We start from the raw sequence: 20,975 nt of genomic DNA on the forward strand, positions 1-20,975 counted from the left end.
TCCTGTCCCCAGCGCCTGGCCACCTCCAGACTGCTTTCTGTCTCCGTGGATTTGTTAATTCTGGACATTTCACCCACGCTGAGTCTCATCCACGTCTCACCAGCACTTCAGCCCCTCCCCGGGCCGGAGAGAATTCCACTAACCCTATGTCTTTGGGGACTGAGACGTCTGAACCCACCTTTTCTCCCTGTGATCCTGCGTTTCCACGGCCACAGCAGCGAGGACTTGAGGCCGTCGGCTTCCTGGAGAGTGCAGATGAGACCGTGCAGGTGCAGACACACAGACGTGGCACAGCCAGCCAGCAGCGGAGCCAGGGTCTCACCCCTGCCCACAGTGGCTTCCCAGGCTGGAAGGCGGCCAGTCTTGGACCCGAAAATTAGAATACAGGTGTTATAGTGAAGGTGGCACGAGGCATGGTGGCTAACTAGCCACGGTGTCCGGTGCATACTGGTGGTGAGGGAAGGCCCGGAAAGTCTCACAAGCCATACTTAGGAGGAGGGAGAGTGAGAGTGTGCAGGCTGCAGGAACGCTTTCTCAGAAGAGTTCAGGGGGCCACCAAAACCTGGCCTGTGGGGGTCGGGTGCCTTTGTCTGCTGGGTTACCAGAAGACCTGAGCTAGGCCCCAGAGTCTGCATTGCTGTAAAGGGCTTGGTCATTATCCTGAGGGTACTTCGGAGCCATGGAAGGTTCTTGAGCAGAAAAGACCGAAAGGAACTGACACCGTGTGTAGACAGGAAGGAGGTACAATAATAATAAGCATTAAAATATCTACAGCGCCAGGCACTGCCCAGCAACCCTGGAGGGGGTGGATCTGGAATAATGGAAGATTCACCCTTCCAGAAGATATCAGAAGATCCAGAGTTTTCAAATCCCAAGACTTGAGTTCAAATCCCATCTCTGCCACCTAGGAGCTGGACGCCTGCGTGAGCTTTCAGAGGCTGCTCTAAGAAAGTACCCCAAATTTCATGGCCTAAGGCAACACAAATTTAGGGGCACCCGGGTGGCTCAATGGGTTAAGCGTCTGGCTTCAGCTCCGGTCATGATCCCAGGGTCCTGGGATTGAGTCCAGCATCGGACTCGTTGCTCAGCAGGGAGCCTGCTTCTCCCTCTCCCTGTGCTGCTCCCCTGCTTGTGCTTTCTGTGTCGACAAGAAAAAAAATTCTTAAAAAAAAAATCCTTAATTGAATATATGTGCAAATTCGTTTTTGCTGCATAAGGTGCCCTAGTCACATGTCCTGGAGAGGAAGGCGTAGACATTTTGGGGACCACTATGCTATCTCCCACAGGGTCCCTGGATTGCGGACTTCATTTGCTTCAATCTGTAAGATAGAGCTCGAAGCACGGCTCTGGAGATGGACTTCCTGCTGGTAACAAGGAAATTACGAGCGAAGATGGAGTCACTTACGTGAAGGGTCCCAGTCAGCAAAACAGGACTTAAATCTAACCTAAGAGCGGCTTCAGCCTCCCTGCCCCCTCCACACTGCCACCTCCCCCCAAAGATAGTTAACATTCACCTAGCCCACCTGGAGTGCCCTGGTTAGCACTAGGAAATGCACGCAGAGACCCTTCCACTCCCCTGCGGAGGGCAGCCTCGCCTGGAAACAATGCATTCTTCACTAAGAATTTTCTTTTCTGCTCCCTAGGGACCTTTAAAGACCGTTCCTTTCGGGGGGCGCCTGGGTGGCTCAGCAGGTTAAGTGTGTGCCTTCAGCTCAGGTCATGATCCCTGTGTACTCTGGGCTACTTTCAATTTGAAAATAGACCCTTACCACTGCAGGCTTGCGGGGGGGGGGGGGCGCCCCTCTGGACTCTTCCAGATCCTTCTGGAAACATGTGGTTGCCGGTGGGCTCCTCCGAGGGGAGAAGGCTGCAAATGGCCTTCCTCCGTGTGACATGATACTTAACTTCTGTGTGTAGGAAACCATGTCTGGTTCGTTGTGAGGACGTTTTTTCCCAGAGAGGGGAAGCTGCCCATGCAGCAGATCTCTGTTTTGTCACCTGTCAAAGCAAGGATCCTAAGGGTGACCCCGTCACATGCCTGTGAAGGTTCAGGAGGGAGCCCGCGGGGGTACGAACATTTTGGGGTCCCTGTCACCTGTCAAAGCAAGGATCCTAAGGGTGACCCCGTCACATGCCTGTGAAGGTTCAGGAGGGAGCCCGCGGGGGTACGAACATTTTGGGGTCCCCCGAGTCACCGTACTTCTGAGAAGTTCTGCCACTTCATGGAGTAGATGCTTGGCACTCAGGGCATCTTGCTGTGTTATCTGGTGCTGGAGATGTTGCAATGGTGTTTGCAATACAAGGGATTTACTGGGGGGGGGGGGTGGCGATGCCAGGAGAGATAAAGGGGAGAGGGAACAGGGCTGGGCCAGGAAGTGGGTGGGCCACCTTTGGAAAAAGAGGGGGAAGGGAGGTGTGGGTAAGAAGAGCCTTCCAAGAAATCTCAGCCAGTCAACAGGGCAGGGGAATCGCAAGGATTTCTTGTCACAGATCCATAGAAACAGAAAGTAGACTGGTGGTTACCAGGGGCTGGAGGGAGGGGTGGATGGAGTGACTGCTTAATCCCCTCTTTTTGGGGTGGTGAAAATGTCTTGGAAGCAGATAGAGGATGGGCGGTTGCACAACAACGGTACTAAATGCCTCTGGATTATACCCCTTAAAATGGTTAAAGTGGTGAATTTTGTGGTGTGTGAATTTTACTTCAGTTATAAAAGAAAAAGGGGGGGCGCCTGGGTGGCTCAGTTGGTTAAGCAGCTGCCTTCGGCTCAGGTCATGATCCCAGCGTCCTGGGATCGAGTCCCGCATCGAGCTCCTTGCTCAGCAGGGAGCCTGCTTCTCCCTCTGCCTCTGCCTGCCATTCTGTCTGCCTGTGCTCGCTCTCTCTCCCTCTCTCTCTGACAAATAAATAAAATCTTTAAAAATAAATAAATAAATAAAAGAAAAAGGGGCGCGTGGGTGGCTCAGTAGGTTAAGGGTCTGACTCTTGATTTCAGCACCAGTCACGATCTCAGGATCAGGAGGTGGAGCTCCGCAGGGACTCTGCTTCTCTCTATCTTCCTCTCCCTCTGCTCCTCCCCCACTCCTTGCACATGTGCTCACTCGGGCGTGTGCTCTCTCTCTCTCTCTCTCTCTCTAAAAATGAATAAAATCTTAGGGTGCCTGGGTGGCTCAGTCACTTAAGCCTTCAGCTCCGGTCATGAATCTGGAGTCCTGGGATGGAGCCCCCATCTGGCTCCCTGCTCAGCAGGGGAGCCCTCTCCTTTCACTTCCCCTGCTTGTGTGCACTCTCCCTCTCTCTCAAATAAATAACATCTTGAAAGAAAGGAAGAAAGAAAGAAAGAAAGAAAGAAAAAGTACCTTTGGAGGAGCCACATTAGGTGGGAACGACCAGGCCCTAGTACACCCCCCCCCCCGCCCCGATCCCCACCTGTGATGCTTAGTCATGGTTGGGGGCTGCCAGAAAAGAACATGACCTTGATCCAAACAAAATAGTAGTTACCGGTGCTGCACCTTGGGGCTGTCCACCAAAGGTGCTCTTCAGGGCTAATTAAGTTCTTTCTTCCAGAGAGTTCCACCCTGGCTACTGCACAGGCCCAGTATCACTCAGCTACTGACTGGAGGAGCTGGGGCCAGAGCACAGATCTGTCTGATTCCAAAATTTGGTTCTTTCCCATATTTTCATTCTCCTTAAATCTCCCAACACACCATCTCCCTTCTTATTCCCAGTCCATGAACATGGTATGTATCTCCCTGTTTTAGATCTTCTTTAAGATCTCTCAATAATGTTTTACAGATTTTTCTTGAAGTAGTTTTGGATACCTTTCATTCAATTTATTTCCCCTTACTGGATATTTGTAACAACTATTGTAATCCATACTGGTTCAATTTTAATTTTAGAACTTAGTTTGTTGTACAAAAAATGGTTAATACAGCATATCTGAATCAGCTATCATGCTTGCAAGGTTTGCCTTGGCCTGGTGTCTGCGGAATTGGCTGTTGAACTATTCTGAGGGCCTGGATTGTTTGTGCTAACCCTGTGGTAATGCTGAATGCCTGCTTTCCTTCTGGGAGTCTGGAATTTTGGTGCCTTCTACGCAGACAGTGTTTGAATGATTAGTCAGCAATAAAAACCTTGGGTGCTGAGTCTCTAATGGGCTCCCTTGGGCAAAAACATCACACATTTTGCTGCATTTTAAAAAAAGATTTTATTTACTTATTTCACAGAGAGAGAGAATAAGCAGGAGAGCCTCAGGCAGAGGGAGAGGGAGAAGCAGGCTCCCCACTGAGCAAGGAGTACAATACCAGGCTCTATCCCAGAACCCTGGGATCATGACCTGAGCCAAAGGCAGATGCCCACCAACTGAGCCACCCAGACGCCCCTTTGCTGAAGTTTTGTTTGGGGAAGGAGGGAGCTCTGTTGGTCCTCATGAAGGGAGAGACCACAAGGAAACCCGCATATGAATCTCTAGTCTCTGTGACATTTCCCCTCATGATCCTCTATTTGCTACAATAAAGCTTAGCCACAAATTCAACTCTGTACTGGGCTCTGTAAGTCCCAGTGAATTTCCAAACATGGGTGGTTTGGGGGACTTTTCAACGCACAGGTAAAAAGACATACAGTTGCTGTTTGTATATTGATTTTGTATCCAGCTCCTTGTTAAATTCCATCCTTAATTCTGATATTTTATCGGAAACTTTTTTGGATCTTCTAGGTACCTAATCATATCTGCAATTAATGGCAGTTTTGTTTCTTTCTTTTCAATTCTTTTTTTTTTTAAAGATTTTTATTTATTTATTAGAGAGAGAGAGAGAGCCATGAGCAAGCACGGGAGCAGGGGGTAGTGGTAGAGGGAGAGGGAGGAGCAGATTCCCCACTGAGCAAGGAGCCTGATGCTGGGCTCAATCCCCCACCCCCGCCCCAGGATCATGACCTGAGTTCCTGTCGGTTGCTTAACTGACTGGGCCACCCGGCGCCCCACCTTTCTTTTCAATTCTTTTTTTTTTTTTAAGATTTTGTTTATTTATTTGACAGATCACAAGTAGGCAGAGAGGCAGGCAGAGAGAGCGGGGGGAAGGCAGGCTGCCTGCTAGCAGAGAGTCAGATGCGGGGCTCGATCCCAGGACCCTGAGACAATGACCTGAGCTGAAGGCAGAGGCTTAACTCACTGAGCCACCCAGGCGCCCCTTTCTTTTCAATTCTTACACCTTTTTTTTTTCTTCTTCTTCTTGCCTCACTACCCAGGAGGCTATGCCTTCTTTTTTTTTTTTTTTTTTTTTTTTTGTCAGGGAGAGAGAGCAAGAGCGAGAGTGAGTACAAGCAGATAGAGTGGCAGGCAGAGGCAGAGGGAGAAGCAGGCTCCCTGCTGAGCAAGGAGCCCGATGTGGGACTCGATCCCAGGATCTGGGATCATGACCTGAGCCGAAGGCAGCGGCTTAACCCACTGAGCCACCCAGGCGCCCCATCCTTCAGAACACTGTTGAATGCAGTGGTAAGGGGACTCCCTGTCTTGTTTCTGATTTCAAATAAAAAGCTTTCGGTGTTTCATCATGAACATGAATTTTCTCTAGGTTTTTTTTTTTTTATCGTGGTAAAATACACATAATGTAAATGTTGCCCTTTTAACCAATTTTCAGTGTTCAATTCACCGGCGTGAAGTACACCCACTGTATTGTGCAACCATCACCACTGTCCCTCTCCAGAAGTTTCTCTTCATCTCAAACAGAAACTTTTTACCCATTAACAAATACTTCCCACTTCCCCTCCCTCAGCCCTGGCAGCCACCATTCCACTTTCTGTCTCTATAAATTTGGCTCTTCCAGGAACCTTATGTTAGTGGAATCACACAATATATTTATGTGTGTGTCTGGTTTATCTCACTTCCAAAATGTTTTCAAGGCTCATCAGTGCGGTAGCCAGTGTCACAATTCCCTTTCTATGTTTTGTTTGTTCATTTGTCAGTCGCAGATGTTTGGGTTCGTTCCCAAGATGTTTGGCTAATTATGAATAATGCTGCGATAAACATTCACGTACAAGCTTTTCTTTCTCTCTTTTTTCGTTCTTTCTGTCCTTTTTTAAGATTTTAAAGATTTTAAGATTTAAGTTATTTATTTGAGAGACAGAAAGAGAGAGCATGAGTGTGGGGTGAAGCAGAGGGAGAGGGAGAAGCAGGCTCCTCTCTGAGCTGGGAGCCCCATGCAGGACTGGATCCCCAGACCCTGGCCCCCTTGTTTAATTTTTTTTAATAAAGATTTTATTTATGTATTTGAAAGAGAGACAGAGAGAGAGAGCACACGAGAGAATGAGCATGAGCAGGGGGAGGGGCAGAGGGAGAGGGGGAAGCAGGCTCCCTGCTGAGCAGAGAGCCCGATGTGGGACTCGATCCCAGGACCCTGGGATCATGACCTGAGCTGAAGGCAGAGGCTTTACTAACTGAGCCACTCAGGTGCCCAGGATGTTGGATTTTAATCCACTTGCCTATCAATTAACTATAGTGGCATAAACAATAAGAATTTGTCGTCTCACACCATTTCTGGAGGTCCAAAATTCAGGAGCAGCTTAGATGCCTGGCTCTGGCTTGGGGCTGCTCTTCAGATTATAATCAAGATGTCAATGGGGGCACAGTCTGGAGACAGGAGGATCGTTTCCAGGTGGCTCACTCACATGACACTCAAACTCTTGGCAGGAAGCTTCAGTTCCTCCATGGCTGTTACCACAAACCTTTGGTTCCTTGCCACATGGCCTTCTCCATAAGGTGGCCTTGACCTCTCAGAATGGTGCTGAGTTCCCCCAGAGGAGTGGTCCCAGAGATAGCAAGGATGGAACCCATCATGTCCTCGGTGCACTGGCCTTGGACATGCCATCATGTTTGCATTATCCTTCGCATGGAACCGGCTCAGCCCTATCCGGAGGGTAAGGACGTGCACAGGGTTGTGAATTCTCCTAGGGGAGACGGTCCCTGGGGATCATCTCGGAGGCTGACCACCAAGGTGTGAATTCGTTGCAGAAGTCTGAGCATGACGGCGATGACACAGAGTTATGTCTGTACATATGTGTATGCATAGGTATAGGTGTGGCTACCAGTGTTTATAAACTAGTATACAGAATATAATACTTACATTTTATCCTATTATTATATACATTTGGTCATTACACAAGTCATACATGGAAACAGAGAGACAACTTCCCCCATAAGCACTTATTTTTTTCCCAGCTTTATTGGGGTATGCTTCACAAACAAAAATTGTAGAATCACAAACAAAAATTGTATATATTTAAAGTATACAGTAGGGGCGCCTGAGTGGCTCAGTCAGTTAAGTGGCTGCCTTTGGCTCAGGTTATGATCCCAGGGGGTCCTGGGATCAAGTCCCACATCGGGCTCCCTGCTCAGAGGGGAGCCAGCTTCTCTCTCTGACAAATAAATAAATCTCAGAAAAAGAAATAAAGTATACAGTATAATGGCTTGATATACGTACACACTGTGACATGATCACCACAATCAACTAATTAGCACATCCCTCACCTCCCAGTTACCCTCTCTGTGTGTGTCTTATGATCTACCCTCTAAGCAAACTTCGAGTATACAATACAGTATTGTTAACTCTAGTCATTCATTCATCTCACAACTCCAAGTTTGTACCCTTTGTCCAATCTCTCCCCTTCCCTCCCCAACCCCTGGTAACCACCTTCCCGCTCTCTGCTTCAAAGGACTCAACTCTTTTTAGATTCCACATGCATTTCAGATCCTACAGTATTTGTTTTTCTGTGTCTCTTATCACATTCAGCAGCGTGCCCTCCAGTTTCTTCCATAGAGTTGAAATGGCAGGATTCCCTCCTTCCTCACAGCAAAAGAATAGTCCATCACACATACGTACCCAACTTTTTTTTTTTTTTTTTTTTTTGGTCATCAATCCATTGCCAGATACTCAGGTGGTTTCCACGTCTTGGGCGTTGTGAATAATGCTGCAATAAACACGAAAATGCAGATATCTCTTTGCAGGAGTGATCATTCTCTGTGGCTATATATCCAGAAATGGGATTGTTGGATGACATGGCATTTCTATTTCTAATTTTTTTTTCTATTTCTAATTTCTTAAGGAGCTACCATATTGTTTTCCATAGCAGCTGCACAAACTTACATTCCCATCATCAGACACAAAGTTTCCCCTTTCTCCACATCCTGGTCCCCAATCATGTAATTTATATATGCATATAAATAGATATCCCTTTCCCCCTTGAAATATGGTCATCCTAAATTACAGTCTTATAACAAGTTTTAGGAGTTAGTAAGCTGTCCCTCCAGCGAGTGAACATGTGGTCGGAAAAAGGCACCTGCAAAGGTGTACTCTAAGGCATGCCTCTAAAGCATTCCAGAACATTCCAACCACTGGTCTGGGTGATTCTGATTTAGGAATTCTGGGATATGGCCCAACATTCTGCATTCCCACCAAGCACCCATGTGATCCTGCTTGAGGTTGTTGGGGCACAGACCACACTTGGGCAGCACTGTCCTAAAATAATTAATTATGAAATACCCAACAGGGCTTTCTGGCGCCTGAGACTTAGAATCTATATTTTCACTGTATTTCTCAGGTGATTATTTCTTTCTCTCTTTCGGTAGTAAAATACACTTAACATCAAATTTACCCTTTTAGCCATTTTGAAGTGTACAGTTCAATGACTTTATGTACATGCATGATGTTCTGTGACATCACCATTCTCTAGTTCTGGAATCTTTTCATCCAAAAAGGAAACACCATACCTATTATCAGCCCCTACCCAGTCTCCTCTAATCCTCCCCCCAAAACCCGTCCAGCCCTGGCAATCATGAATCTGCTTTCTGTGTCTACGGATTTACTTATTCTGGAAATTTCATAGAAATGGAATCATTCCCGGATGACTGGGGGGCTCAGTTGGTTAAGCGTCCAACTCTTGATTTCCGCTCAGGTCATGATCTCAGGGTCATGAGATCAAGCTCTGAGCAGGGCTTCATGTTCAGTGGGGAGTCGGCTGGAGGTTCTCTCCCTGTGCTCTGCACCCCCTCCCTGCACACACTCTCTCTAAAATAAATACATCTGTTTAAAAAGAAGAAAGAGGGGCGCCGGCGTGGCTCAGTAGGTTAAAGGTCTGCCTTCGGCTCAGGTCATGATCCCAGAGTTCTGGGATCGAGCCCCATGTTGGGCTCTCTGCTCAGCAGGGAGCCTGCTTCTCCCTCTCCCTCTGCCTGCTGATACCCCCGCTTGTGTCTCAGTCTCTCTCTCTCTCTGCCAAATAAATACATAAAATCTTTTAAAAATAATAAAAAAAAATAAAAAGAAAAAAGAAATGGAATCATTCCATACGCGAATTTTGGCATCTGGCTCCTTTTACCTGGCACGACCTCACAGTCCATCTGCGTTACGGCTTGTGTCCAAGCTTCACTCCTTCTCTGGGGTGCCTCTTCCTGTGCCATCCGAGGTTGAGAACCCACAGGATGCTAGGTGGGCACTGTAGCCCTGAGTCTGAGAGTAACCTTTGGTGTCTGTTGGCCTGTTCAAGCCCCTCTGTAAGCCTCACTTTGCTCATCTACACAATGGGCGTCATAACAGCCCTTCCCTCTCATGGCTATTTGCAAAGTCGCTGGCCCATGCTGAGAGCTCAGGAACTGCTAAGCATTGTTGTTATTCCGTCTGCTGGATTTGCTGTTGTGATCCGACCAATCTTCTATTGTTGGACATTAAGGGTTTTTCTATTTTTCTGGTTTTTTTTAAAGATTTTATTTATTTATTTGACAGAAAGAAAGAGATCACAAGTAGGCAGAGAGGCAGACAGAGAGAGGGGGAAGCAGGATCCCGGCTGAGAAGAGAGCCGATGTGGGGCTCAATCCTGGGACCCTGAGATCATGACCTGAGCCGAAGGCAGAGGCTTAACCCACTGAGCCACTCAGGCGCCCTTTTATATAAATATCTTAATGTTTGTCAGTTATTTCCTTCGAATAAAACCCTGGAATTGGCAGGTCAATTATTTTTTTATTTTTTTTATTTTACTTTTTTTACTTATTTTACTTATTTTATTTATTTACTTATTTTACTTATTTATTTGAGAGAGAGAGAGAGAGAGAGAGAGAACAAGCCAGGGGAGGGGCAGAGAAGCAGACTCTCCACTGAGCAGGGAGCCCCAGATGGAACTCTGGGATCATAAAAGGAGACATCCAGGTGCCCAGCAGGTCAAATTTTTATTCATATTATGAAATCTTTTGACGGAGAGAAAAACAACAGATAGTGTTTATAGTGAACTCATGGTTTCCACCTCTGGACTTACCAAAAAAAAAGGTACAAATACCAATGTCACGTGTGGCTTCCTGATTTCATTCCTTCCCCTCCACCTGCAGGGGTCATGGGTCGGGTCCGCTCCTCCTTTTGTCGCCCGATGCATGTTTACACGCATTTAAAACACGCATCCACACACCACCCTTGTGTTGTGGGTTTTAAGACTTCGCGCTCCGCTACGCAGATATCCGCAGCTAGCAACACGCTTTGGGGTTGTCCGGGTGGATATAGGGAGCGCGGCTCACTCCCTTCCACTGCTGTATGGTGCTCCCCTGTATGAACGTGTCACGATCCATTTACCCATTCTTCATGTGATGGACATTTAAGCCGTTTCCAGTTTTTTTTACCGCTACCAACACCGTTAGGAGCTTATCCTTCTGCTCACATTTGCTGGTGCTGATCCAGGGCGGAGACCCGCGGATGGAAGGGCTGCGCCTCTAAGATGAGGACACGCTACTAGGACTTTGCCAGAGAGCTAAGCTTTCAGAGTCCTCTCTGCTTGCTGGCCGCTGCTGCCCTCTGGAGCTGTGACCATCCCTACTGGGGGGTTGGGGGGGGTACCTCTGTTGGGGGGAGCGGTGTCAGAGCTGGGGTAGGGGGTCGTCCCGGCTGGGCAAGGAACAACATAAGCAGAGATGCGGGGAGGGAAGCTGGAAGCGCGGATAGAAGACACCCAGGAGGGTGTTAAGGAGAAACCCTCAGCGAGGGCCCGGGTGGTCCCAGTCCGGCGAGCGCGAGCCCGAGGGCCAGAGAGGGCGAGCCGCCTACCCGACGCCACAGAGTGACGCGGACACCGTCCGCGCCCGCCTCGCGCTCATTCGGTCGGTTCCCAGTGGGGCCGCCCTCCCCGTGCCGGGCCCTGTTCCGGGCGCACCAGACACACGCGGCGCGCGAAACAAAGAGCGCCGGCCCCGAGCGCGCAGCTCGTTATTCCGGGCGCAGCGGCGGTGAATTGCTGATCATGTGCGCCTCCAGGGTGGGAGCAGATTGGGGATCCGGACGGCGGGAGGCGCCGCCCCGCGGAGCCCTCTCCAAAGGCCGCGCTTCCCAGGTTCCTCCCCCACCCGCTCGCCCGCAGAGCTCTCGGGGCGCTCGCGAAATCGCCCGGGGCACTCGCGGCGGCGAAGGCGGTGGAGCAGAGAGCGGGAGCGACGCGCCCTCGGGAGCCGGGCAGGGCTGTCAATAAACTCTGGTCGCCGCGGCAACGGCCCGCCGAGCGGGGTCGGCCAGGCGCCGTCGCGCTCCCAAGCCCCGCGCCCGCCCCGGCTCTCTGCCCGCGGTCTGCGAAGGTTTCACCGGGGAAAGAGAATGGGCCGGTCGCTACTCCTGCGGTGACGGGCGGAGGCCTTAGCCTATGGAAGGACGAGCCGTTCCAGGGCCGGCCAATCACACGCGGGAAATGGAGACGGCAGGGCCCGCCCCCTCCCCGCTTGGACCCGAATAACCTGACCCAAACCCGAGTTTAGCCTGGAGCCACGACGCTCTCGGCCAATGAGGCCGTCGACTCAGGGCAGTGGGCGGGGCAAGTCTCCATGGCAGCGGTGGAAGGACAGCGACTGGAGCCATTAGCCGCCGTCGGCGGCGCTTGGCAGCGGCGCGGGCGGAGCGGGGTTTCGTAGGGGCCGGGACGGGAGGGCCGGCGGGGAGGGGACGAGCGAGACTCGGCCAATGGGAGCGGCGAGAGCGCCCAGCCACTGAGGAGCGGCGGCCGCTTCGACCAATGGGAGCTCCGGCTGCGGTGGTGGGGCGGGCCCGGCGGCGCAGACGGGAGGCGCGGCGGCCGTGTCTGACGAGAGCTGGAGCAGGCAGTGGGAGGTGGTGGCGGCGGCGGCGCGGGTGCCTGAGGAGGAGGAGGCGGAGGAGGAGAAGCGGGTGAGGGGCGGCGCGGGGCCCGACCTCTGAGCCCCCTCTCGGCCCCCAGCCCGCGCCGCCTTGGCTCCCGGTCGCCCCCAGCCCCGACCGTCCCCCGCCCCGCCCGGCCCCTCCTCGTGTCCAGGCGCCCACGTCTCCCGGCCCTTCGGCGGGCCTCAGGCTGCTGCGGGCGCGCAGCCGCTTCCCTGTGCTTCCTCACCCAGGCCCCTCTCCGCACTCCCGGGCCTGAGCGGACCCCTCGGGTCACCCTGCAGCTCTCCACTCCCCTCCTTGGACCTCAGGCCCTTCCCCTGCACTCTCACTGCCCGCCAGGCCCCCGTCTGCTTCCCCACTGCTGCCGCGGACCTCAGCCCCCGCTCCTGGACCCTCAGTGCCTGCCCAGGTCCCTGCCTGGACCCCAGGCTCGCTCCTCCCTGACGGTCAGGACTTGCCCCTTCTCCGCCTGTCCAAGCCCGGCTGTGGACCCCTAGGCCCCCCTCCACCTCCTCGGGACCTGCCCTCAACTCCAGGGCTCCACTCTGGCCTTCGCGAGGTCGTCCCTGACGCCCAGGCCTCCCCGGCGTGCTCCGGGTCCAGCAGGCACCCCGGCCCTCTCCCGGCCCCAGCGCCCCTCTGTGCAGTCTGTATTTCGTCTTTACCCACATGCCTCTCTGCAGCTTCCGCTCGGTCCGGCGCCCTCTCTCAGCGCCCCCTCCTTCATCCCCAGCCTTCCTGTCTTTTCTAGAACCCCTTTCCCCCAGCTCTAGCTGCTGATCCCTCTTCGACTCCCCCTCCCCTGCGGTCCCCCATGGACTCTCCCTGAAGCACCGCGGTCTGGATGGTCTGGATGCCCAGCCGGCCCTCCGCCGCCGTCAGGGTTAGGGGTCTGTTTTGTTTCCGTTTGCTAATTCCCTTCTTTCTCCCCTTTTGATAGACCTGTTCTGCCTCTCCATATCATTCCTTTCCTCTCCCCCCTTCCCCGCTTTGTCCTCTGAGCACCCCCCCCCCCCAGAATCCTTGGAGAGGGAGCAGGTGCTGGGATCCCTCCTCCGCTCTCCCTCCCCTCACCCCCCCTCCAGGCTGCCTGGGGCTTCACCCAGAGCCTCCTGATGATTCCCAGGGGCCGTTGATTGCGGGGAGGACGGGGGAGCGGGAGGGAGGTGGAGACTGAGGCCAACAAGCGTGGGGGCGGGTGAGGAACAGTCTGTCCTAGAGGGTGGGCAGCCTTGGACTTTTCCTCAGTGAGGGCTGGAAGTGGAGATGGGTTCCCCCAACTCCCACCTCCTGCCCGGCTAAGCCTTTAGGGTTATCCCTGACTGCCAATTAATCAGCCTTCCCTGGGCCAGTAGGGACTGCGCGTGCGTGTGTGTGTGTGTGTGTGTGTGTGTGTGTGTGTGTGTGTGGTGCGAGGGGGCATGAGGGAATCTGCGTGTGAGTGTGTGGGTTGTGTGTGCCCAGGGGACTGGTGTCTGTGCCCCAGAGTGTGAAGATACTCATGACGGTGACGGGCGTCCTTTCGGGGCTTCCCCGCTGTCGGAGTACTTGTTGCATCCCGACCTCGCTGAGGGCCCTGCAAAGTCAGTCTTGCTTTACGCCCTGATTTGTAGGTGAGACTGGAGACCAAAAGGCTTGCCAAATTCCGTGCAGCTCAGAAGTGGGAGTCCCGGGGCGCTGCCCCTGCCCCTCCATTGCCCCCTCCACTCTGGGCCAGAGGCAGCATGGTCCGTGGGGCACCATGGGACCCGACAGAGTGACAGCCAGAGAGCTGTGTGAGAACGACGACCTTGCCACCAGCCTTGTCCTGGACCCCTACCTCGGCTTCCGTACCCATAAGATGAACGTCAGGTGAGGCGGCCTGGGACAGGGAGGACCCGGGGCCCAGCCAGGACCCCTTCCCTTCCTCCACACCCCGGCAGCCCGGAGTGGGGGTGGGGGCAGGGCCCGGGAAGGCCCGGAGGGAATAGGCCAAGGCCCTGGGACCCAGGCGTGCCCTCTCCCCCAGCCCCGTGCCCCCGCTGCGGCGACAGCACCACCTGCGCTCAGCGCTGGAGGCCTTCCTGAGGCAGCGGGACCTGGAGGCTGCGTACCGGGCCCTGACGCTGGGAGGCTGGATGGCCCACTACTTCCAGAGCCGGGGCCCTCGGCAGGAGGCTGCCCTCAAGACCCACGTGAGGGCGCCCTTCCCTTCCCCCACCCTCAGCCCACGTGTCCTCCCTGTCACCTCGGCCTGTCCTGGGTCCTCCACCCTGCCAGGCAGAGCTTCTGGAGCCCCAGGCTCCAGGCCCCTCCGCGAAGCCCCCCCGCCAGACTCCCTAACTTCCTAGCCATTGGGTCCATCTGAGACGAGGCTCAGAGAATCCTAGGAGAGGAGAGTTGGGGGCCCTCGGAGGTGGAGCACAACCTCTTCATTTGACAGATGAGGAAACTGAGACCCCCAAGAGGGGAAGTGAGGTCCCCAAGACCACGCAGCAAGTCAGTGGCAGAGCAGGCCTAGGACCCAGGAGAGAGAGGGCCGAGGACGACCCTGCCCCAGCTCCTTACCCTGCCCACCCCGTCACCTCCCCCAGATCTATCGCTACCTCCGAGCCTTCCTGCCTGAAAGCGGCTTTACCATCCTGCCCTGTACACGCTACTCCATGGAGACAAATGGAGCCAAGATCGTGTCTACCAGAGCTTGGTAAGAGGCCGGAGCTCACACACCAGGGCCCTGGAGGCTGCTGGGAGAGGAGACCTCTGCAGATGAGGGGAGAAGCCTCTGCGGCTGAGGCCAGGCCCAGTCCCACAGACCCTCTTTGTCTACCGCAGCCCCAGTGGGAGATGAGTACCCCGTGGGACCCCAGGGTTCCAGGGACTGCTGGGGAAGTATCATTTGTGTCCAGGGGGGCAGGAGGCCAGGGCAGGAGAGGCCACTGCTGGGTAAGGGACAGGACAGTGAGCAAGACGGACCCTGCCAGCCATGTACGGTGTAGCTAGGACGCAGGTGGTCACCGGGTACCCCCACAGGTCCTGACCACGGCTGCTCAGGTCTTCAGGAGCCATGAGGGAATTTTGAGTGTTCTTGGGAACCTGGCCTAAGCAGAGGCCCACCAGCGAGTCTGCTGAAGCATGGCGGGGGGTGGGGGTGGCCCTGGGTGACAGTTTGTGGGGCGTTACTAGCGCTCACGGGGAGTCCAGGCAGAAGAACCACTTATGTGAGGCCCAAGGGCAGTTGGGGCTGGAGGACAAGCCCAGGGCGAGCAGATAGCAGGAGGGGTGCCTGTCTGGGTGCCATCCTGTGTCAGAGGATGCTGGATCCATTAAGCACCCCAGGGAGGTGAGTGGATTGGCAAAAGCCGTGAGGAGGACCACGGTGGCAGCAGCAGCCTGCAGGAGGCCCAGTGCCCCGGTCCCTGGAGGCCCCCATCCGCTGAGACACTGGGCTGGTCGGAGGCCCTGCTCACCGCCCCACGGCCTGGCCTCTTGGCAGGAAGAAGAACGAGAAGCTGGAACTGCTGGTGGGCTGCATCGCAGAGCTGCGGGAGGCAGACGAGGGGCTGCTGAGGGCTGGGGAGAACGACTTCAGCATCATGTACTCCACCCGGAAACGGAGTGCACAGCTGTGGCTGGGCCCGGCAGCCTTCATAAACCATGGTGGGGGTGGGGGCGGGGCGGGGTGGGGGGAGGGGGAGAGGGACGGGGGAACGACCCCCAGCTCTGCCCAGCCCTCCGCTTACCTGAGTTTCTTCTCTCCCCCGCCTCCCCTCGATGCTCTAGACTGCAAACCCAACTGCAAGGTGAGACTTGGGGACCCCCCAATGGAGGAGTGGGCATGGGGGAAATGAGGGGGCCCCGGGGAGCGACATGTGACTAGCCAGAAAGTGGCCGGAGCCCCCCACCCGGGCCACAACCCTGTTTGTGCCTGCAGCTAGCAGAGGGGGGAGGGGGCTGTGGCCAGAGTCATGGCTGCGCCCCTTGGAGGGAGGAGTGTGGTGATGGGGACACAGGAAGTGCCCCTGCACCTGGAGACCCCCTGCCTGGCCCCCTGCGGAGCAGGGAGGCTGCCCAGAAGTCCCACCAGAGCCCGGCACTAAAGGAGGACTAGGATTTTCCTCGGTGTTGGAGGAAAACTGAGGCGTGTCAGGGCATCCCAGACGGATACACCTCAGTGGAGGGCCAGGAGGTAGGCCCGGCACAGTGACTTCAGCCTTGTGTGCCACAGAGGAGCTCAAGTCATCACCGTGGATGCTCCGGCTGGGTGAATGATGGGGCTGGGTTTTGAGATGGCCTGGTGGTCTGTGAGCCACAGACTTGGCAGGCAGGAGAGGGACTAGAGGCTGGCGTGTGACCTGGTGTGTAACTGAGTGAGAGGTTGACTCCAGCTGGAGTCCGGGGGAATAGAGAGGACAAGGACAGAAGACCCTGCTGTGCACGGAGGCTCCGGCCAGTTGGCCGGGGATCAGGAGGGTGGGTGGGTGGGTGGTGAGAGCCACCCCCAAGCATGTGTGAGGCTAGACTGCAGGGACGGAGGGGAGTCCCACTCCTCCCAGACGGGAAGCAGGGGCCAGGAGCAGGGGACAGAGGCAGGAGGCAGGGGCAGGAGGTGGGAGTGGGGTCAGGGGCAGGAGGCTGGGGCAGGGACAGGAGGCAGGAGGGGGCCGGGCGGGCGGCTCTTTCAGACTGTGGCTGCAAAGCAGACGGGCACTGGGAAGGGAGACGGCCGAGACTGGCAGAGGTTGGACCTGGCCGCTGGGGTGCAGGCTGGCGGGGAGCGAGTTGTGGGTCTAGGGGGGTCTGGGGGCGGAGGAGGAGTGCAGGAAGGAGCAGGCAGTGTGCACTGCCAGGGGCCAGTTGGATCATCATCCCGCAGGGAGGGTGGGGGCCAGCAAATGGGCGGGAGGTCAGGGAGTGTGTGCAGAGGGCAGGTCCTGGAGGGGTGCCCCCACCAGAGGACTCTGGGCTCCCAGCCCCTGCCACTCCCCGTCCCTGCCCCAGTCCCAGCCCTGGGAGTGTGCTTGGCTAGGAGGGGTGGAGGCCGGCAGCCGCCAGGACCCGCGCTGAGCAGCCCGGGCCCCCAGTTCGTGCCCGCAGATGGGAACGCGGCCTGCGTAAAAGTGCTCCGGGACATCGAGCCAGGGGACGAGGTCACCTGCTTCTACGGGGAGGGCTTCTTTGGTGAGAAGAACGAGCACTGTGAATGCTACACGTGTGAGAGGTGAGGTGCCCAGGAGGGGTCCTGGGGAGGAAGGCAGCGACCCGGATGTGCTTCCTCAGGGCCTGCTTCCTTCCTTCTCCCTCCCGCCACCCCCAGGAAAGGCGAAGGAGCCTTCCGCCTGCGGCCCAGGGAGCTCCTGCCCCCACGGCCCCTGGACAAGTATGAGCTCCGGGAGACCAAGCGGAGGCTGCAGCAGGGCCTGGACGGCGGTGGTCGCCTGCTGGGCCCCAGGGCCTGTGCTCACCTCTCCGCGCTGCGCCGGGACCCGTTCTGTGGTGAGCGCCCCCCCCAGTCCCGCCCTTGTCTGTCCTGCCACCTCCGGCCCCCCTGCCCACCTATCTGTGCTGCCAGCTCCTGACCTCCGTCCCCCGCATGCCCCCCTTGTCCTACCACCTCCTGCCCTTGTCCTTGGTGGCCGGGGGAGGGGGACTTGCCAGAGCCCAGCTCATGCTCCACTCTCTCCCCCGCACCCCCCCTCCCCGGGCCTCCACAGCAGCCTGCCAGCCCTGCTGCCCTCTGCCCTGCGGTGCTCGTCCGGAAGCCTCACCCCTCTGGCTCCAGTGGCTGCCGCAGCCCCCACTCCGAGTGCGGCCCCGGAGGCGCCGACGCCCTCAGCGGCGGCGGGCCCCAGCGCCCCCTGTTCTCCGCGCTGCCCGCATCTCCCTGCACCAGTGGGGCGGCTGTGGCCCCCGCTGCTGCCTGCGTGCAGAGGCCCTGGTGGCCCTGGGCCCAGCACCCCGTGCCCACTGGGCCCCTCAGCAGGACTGGCACTGGGCCCGGCGCTACGGGCTGCCTTACGTGGTGCGTGTGGACCTGAGCCGGGTGGCTCCGGCCCCACCTGCCACCCCTGCCCCGGCTGGGACCCCAGGCCCTGCCCCCATCCCCAAGCAGGCCCTCGCCTTTGCCCCCTTCTCCCCACCCAAGCGCCTGAGGCTGGTGGTCAGCCATGGCTCCATTGACCTGGACGTCAACAGTGACGGGCCGTGACAGGCTGGACAGGGAGGCCCCAGGCCAGGAGAGGAAGGAGTCCCTCCTCGCCCCCCTCCCCCCGAGCCCCAAGTTCTTGGGGACTCACTGACCTCTAGAAGGAGCCATTGGCTGGTCCTAGACCCCAGCACAGTTCTGCCCTGGGCTGGGCTGGTTTGGGGACACCCGGGGGTGTGACCCCTGACCCTTTGTGACTGCTGTCCCCTGAGCCACCCCCACCCCAGCAGGGTACCGTGGCCGCTGCTGCCCTCCTACCCCAACTCCAGCCTCAGGACTGTGGGAGCTGCTCCCTTCCCCACCCACCTCCTTCCTGCCCAGGGAGCAAAGCCATAAGGGGTAGGGGCCACCCCATGGTATCTCCCCAGAAGCCCAGGCCTCAGGAGGCAACGGAGCTGACCCAGGGTGGCACTGCCTAGAGACAGCATGACAGAGGGGAGAGGAGTGGGCTTGCTCCTGGCTCCGCGACTGTCTGTGGCAAGGGGCTGTCTGGGACACGTCCTCACCAGCTGGGGGGGGTCTCAGGGAGGCTGGATGTGACCTCATCTTTCTCATGGTGCTATCCCTGGTGCTACTGGGGTGTGGGGGGGGTCCCTCCCCTCCCCCACACCAGAATGGGGTATGTTGGGGGATTGGAAGCACTTGAACTTTTTATTTTATTAAAACCTTGTTATAAGCAGTGCCCTTTGTAGCTTTTCATTTTGATTGACATTTTGAGGGGATGTTGTCAGCCTGCTGAGACCCTCAGCCCTGCTGGGGAGACCGGGCGGGGGGGAGGTGGCCAGGGCTCCGGAGGCCTCTGAGTTCGGAAGGGTGAAGGGTCCACAGGCTGTTGCTGGGGATGGCGGGGGACAGAGGCGAGAGTCATCTCGGCCCGAAGCGCTCTTCTGAAGAGGGCCCCACGTGAGAGAGGACACATGCCATCGTTCAGACAAGGTGACGGTCCGGCAAGCAGAGGGACTCGCTACGGGCCCCCCACCCCCGGCACAGGGGCCTGGCCACCCCTCTGAAGTCCGCTGTGCCCGCACCCTCGTCCGTGTGCTGTCGGCCCAGCTCTGGGGGATCAGGGCAGTGGGCCTGCTCAAGCTGCTTGGGACCCAGGTCAGTGGGGACTCTGCCGCCCCCCTCACTCTCCCCTCCACCCCAGGCGGTGCTCAAGAAATGCAAGAAATGAGGACAGCTCCCTAGACCAGTGACCTCGGGTGCGGGTGCGGGCCTGAGGCTTTCTCCCGCGGGAGCATCAGATGGGGCTGGGGGCTGAGCGGCGGGAGGGGCAGGACCCGGCGGAGCTGTAACCTTTTTCCAGCTCCTTCCATCTGCAGAGGGGCCCCCCCTTCCTTTCAGGAGACAGTGAGAGAGCCCGTCTCTCCTCCCTGTGGCTCCTAGTGCCCCTGGTCATTTCCTCCCTCCTGTTAACGACGACGAGGGAGAAGAGAACGCAGAGGGATGGCGTCTGTAAAGAAAGGGGCCTCTGCCCAGACTGGCGAGCAGGTGCCCTCACCGAGGCTTCTGGACAGGGCTCAGAGCCGGGAGCCGCCTCCCAGACAGCCACAGGGTAGCAAGAACCTCTGGAAATTCTGCTTTAAATGTAGCAAGTGCAGGTGTGCCTGTGGGTTCTTCTCAGGGAAGAGGGTTTGAAGCCTTCCTCTGATTCTCAAGAGTGTCTCGAACCCCAAAAGCAGAGATCAGAGGCGGAGCGTCGGGGTCTCACCCTTCGCATGGCCTCCATCTTGAGCCAGCTAATGTCTGTTGTAGGCTGAGGAGCACCAGTTGTGACAAAGGTGTTTCCTGACCTTTCCCAATGGCCCCCTGGGGCCAAGGCCACCCCTGCTGAGAGTCAGGGAAGACCTCCAGGCCAGGAACTGTGGCCCCTTTCATAGATGGCCTGCGGCATCCACCTTACTGGCAGTTTCCGCCCCCATAAGGGCCCCCAGCCCGGCACCACTGGAAAACGTTGAGGCCAGGAAAATGTCAGGACCTGGAGGGCTTGGCATCAGGAGCTCCCCCTGGTGGCTCAGGCCCCAGGGGAGGGGGGAGTAAGGGCCACAGGCCTTGGGGCCAGGAGCCCCATCTGATCCAGGTAGCCTGAGGGAGGACAAAGGGAAGACCCGGCGGTGAAGGAAAGAAGGAGCTGTGAGAAACGGAGTAACTGCAGTTCCCAGGACGCGGGCTGTGCTCTGCTCTCGCCTCTCCCCAGCTCACGGTCTTTCTCTCTGGTGGCTGGGAGGGCAGCAGAGCCAGGTGCCCCCCAGGCCGGCGCCCCAATCCTGGGCCCACGTGTCTCCTCGGGGGTGCTCTCCTACCCTGCCAACGCCGAGTGTTGACCAGATGGCTGCAGCAGCTCCAGGCCCCTGTTGTGGGCCGGCCGGCCTGGAGCTGCTTGGCCGAGGAGGGATCCGGGCTTCCCGTAGCTGCCACCGTCTGGTGTGGCATGGGGCACCAGCACTGAAGCACCGCACTAATTCTGAGTTCCTCCAATCGCCCACACAGACCGAGCCTCCTGCATACGCACCCCGAGAACACCGGGCTGTGTAACCCCTAACAGCGGCATCCTCCCAGCAGCCCTGTGACCTACACGTGTTATCACCGCATTGGGGTGAAAGACCGTGGTGCAGAGGGTTTAGGGAGTCTGTCTGGGGCCGCA

The 20,975-nt window shown here is 56.7% G+C and overlaps 2 protein-coding genes across 5 annotated transcripts; one reads left to right on the forward strand and one right to left on the reverse strand.

Annotated features, from left to right (window-relative positions):
• Positions 1 to 10,202: 10,202 nt before the first annotated feature.
• On the reverse strand, positions 10,203 to 12,928 carry LOC125089136 (formin-like protein 14). Of its 2 annotated transcripts, none has more exons than XM_047711041.1 (2): positions 12,816 to 12,928; positions 10,203 to 12,145 (listed from the first exon to the last, which is right to left on the reverse strand). In XM_047711041.1, exons 1-2 carry the CDS (start codon positions 12,819 to 12,821, stop codon positions 11,768 to 11,770), a joined length of 384 nt encoding a protein of 127 aa, XP_047566997.1. In that variant the 5' UTR covers positions 12,822 to 12,928; the 3' UTR covers positions 10,203 to 11,767. The 2 variants fall into 2 exon arrangements, with proteins under 2 accessions (XP_047566997.1, XP_047566998.1); XM_047711042.1 differs by having other exon boundaries at positions 11,871 to 12,145; positions 12,820 to 12,901.
• On the forward strand, positions 12,057 to 19,012 carry KMT5C (lysine methyltransferase 5C). Of its 3 annotated transcripts, none has more exons than XM_047711035.1 (9): positions 12,057 to 12,177; positions 13,764 to 14,001; positions 14,159 to 14,324; positions 14,724 to 14,833; positions 15,623 to 15,786; positions 15,910 to 15,929; positions 17,211 to 17,347; positions 17,444 to 17,622; positions 17,844 to 19,012. In XM_047711035.1, the coding sequence occupies exons 2-9, from the start codon at positions 13,892 to 13,894 to the stop codon at positions 18,332 to 18,334; spliced, it is 1,377 nt and encodes a 458-aa protein (XP_047566991.1). In that variant the 5' UTR covers positions 12,057 to 12,177; positions 13,764 to 13,891; the 3' UTR covers positions 18,335 to 19,012. The 3 variants fall into 3 exon arrangements, with proteins under 3 accessions (XP_047566991.1, XP_047566989.1, XP_047566990.1); XM_047711033.1 differs by having other exon boundaries at positions 12,059 to 12,177; positions 17,841 to 19,012; XM_047711034.1 differs by lacking the exon at positions 12,057 to 12,177 and adding an exon at positions 12,901 to 13,033 and having other exon boundaries at positions 17,841 to 19,012.
• The last annotated feature ends 1,963 nt before the right edge of the window (positions 19,013 to 20,975 follow it).

This window comes from Lutra lutra, chromosome 17, assembly GCF_902655055.1.
Source record: "Lutra lutra chromosome 17, mLutLut1.2, whole genome shotgun sequence".
In the NCBI taxonomy this organism is placed as follows: domain Eukaryota; kingdom Metazoa; phylum Chordata; class Mammalia; order Carnivora; family Mustelidae; genus Lutra; species Lutra lutra.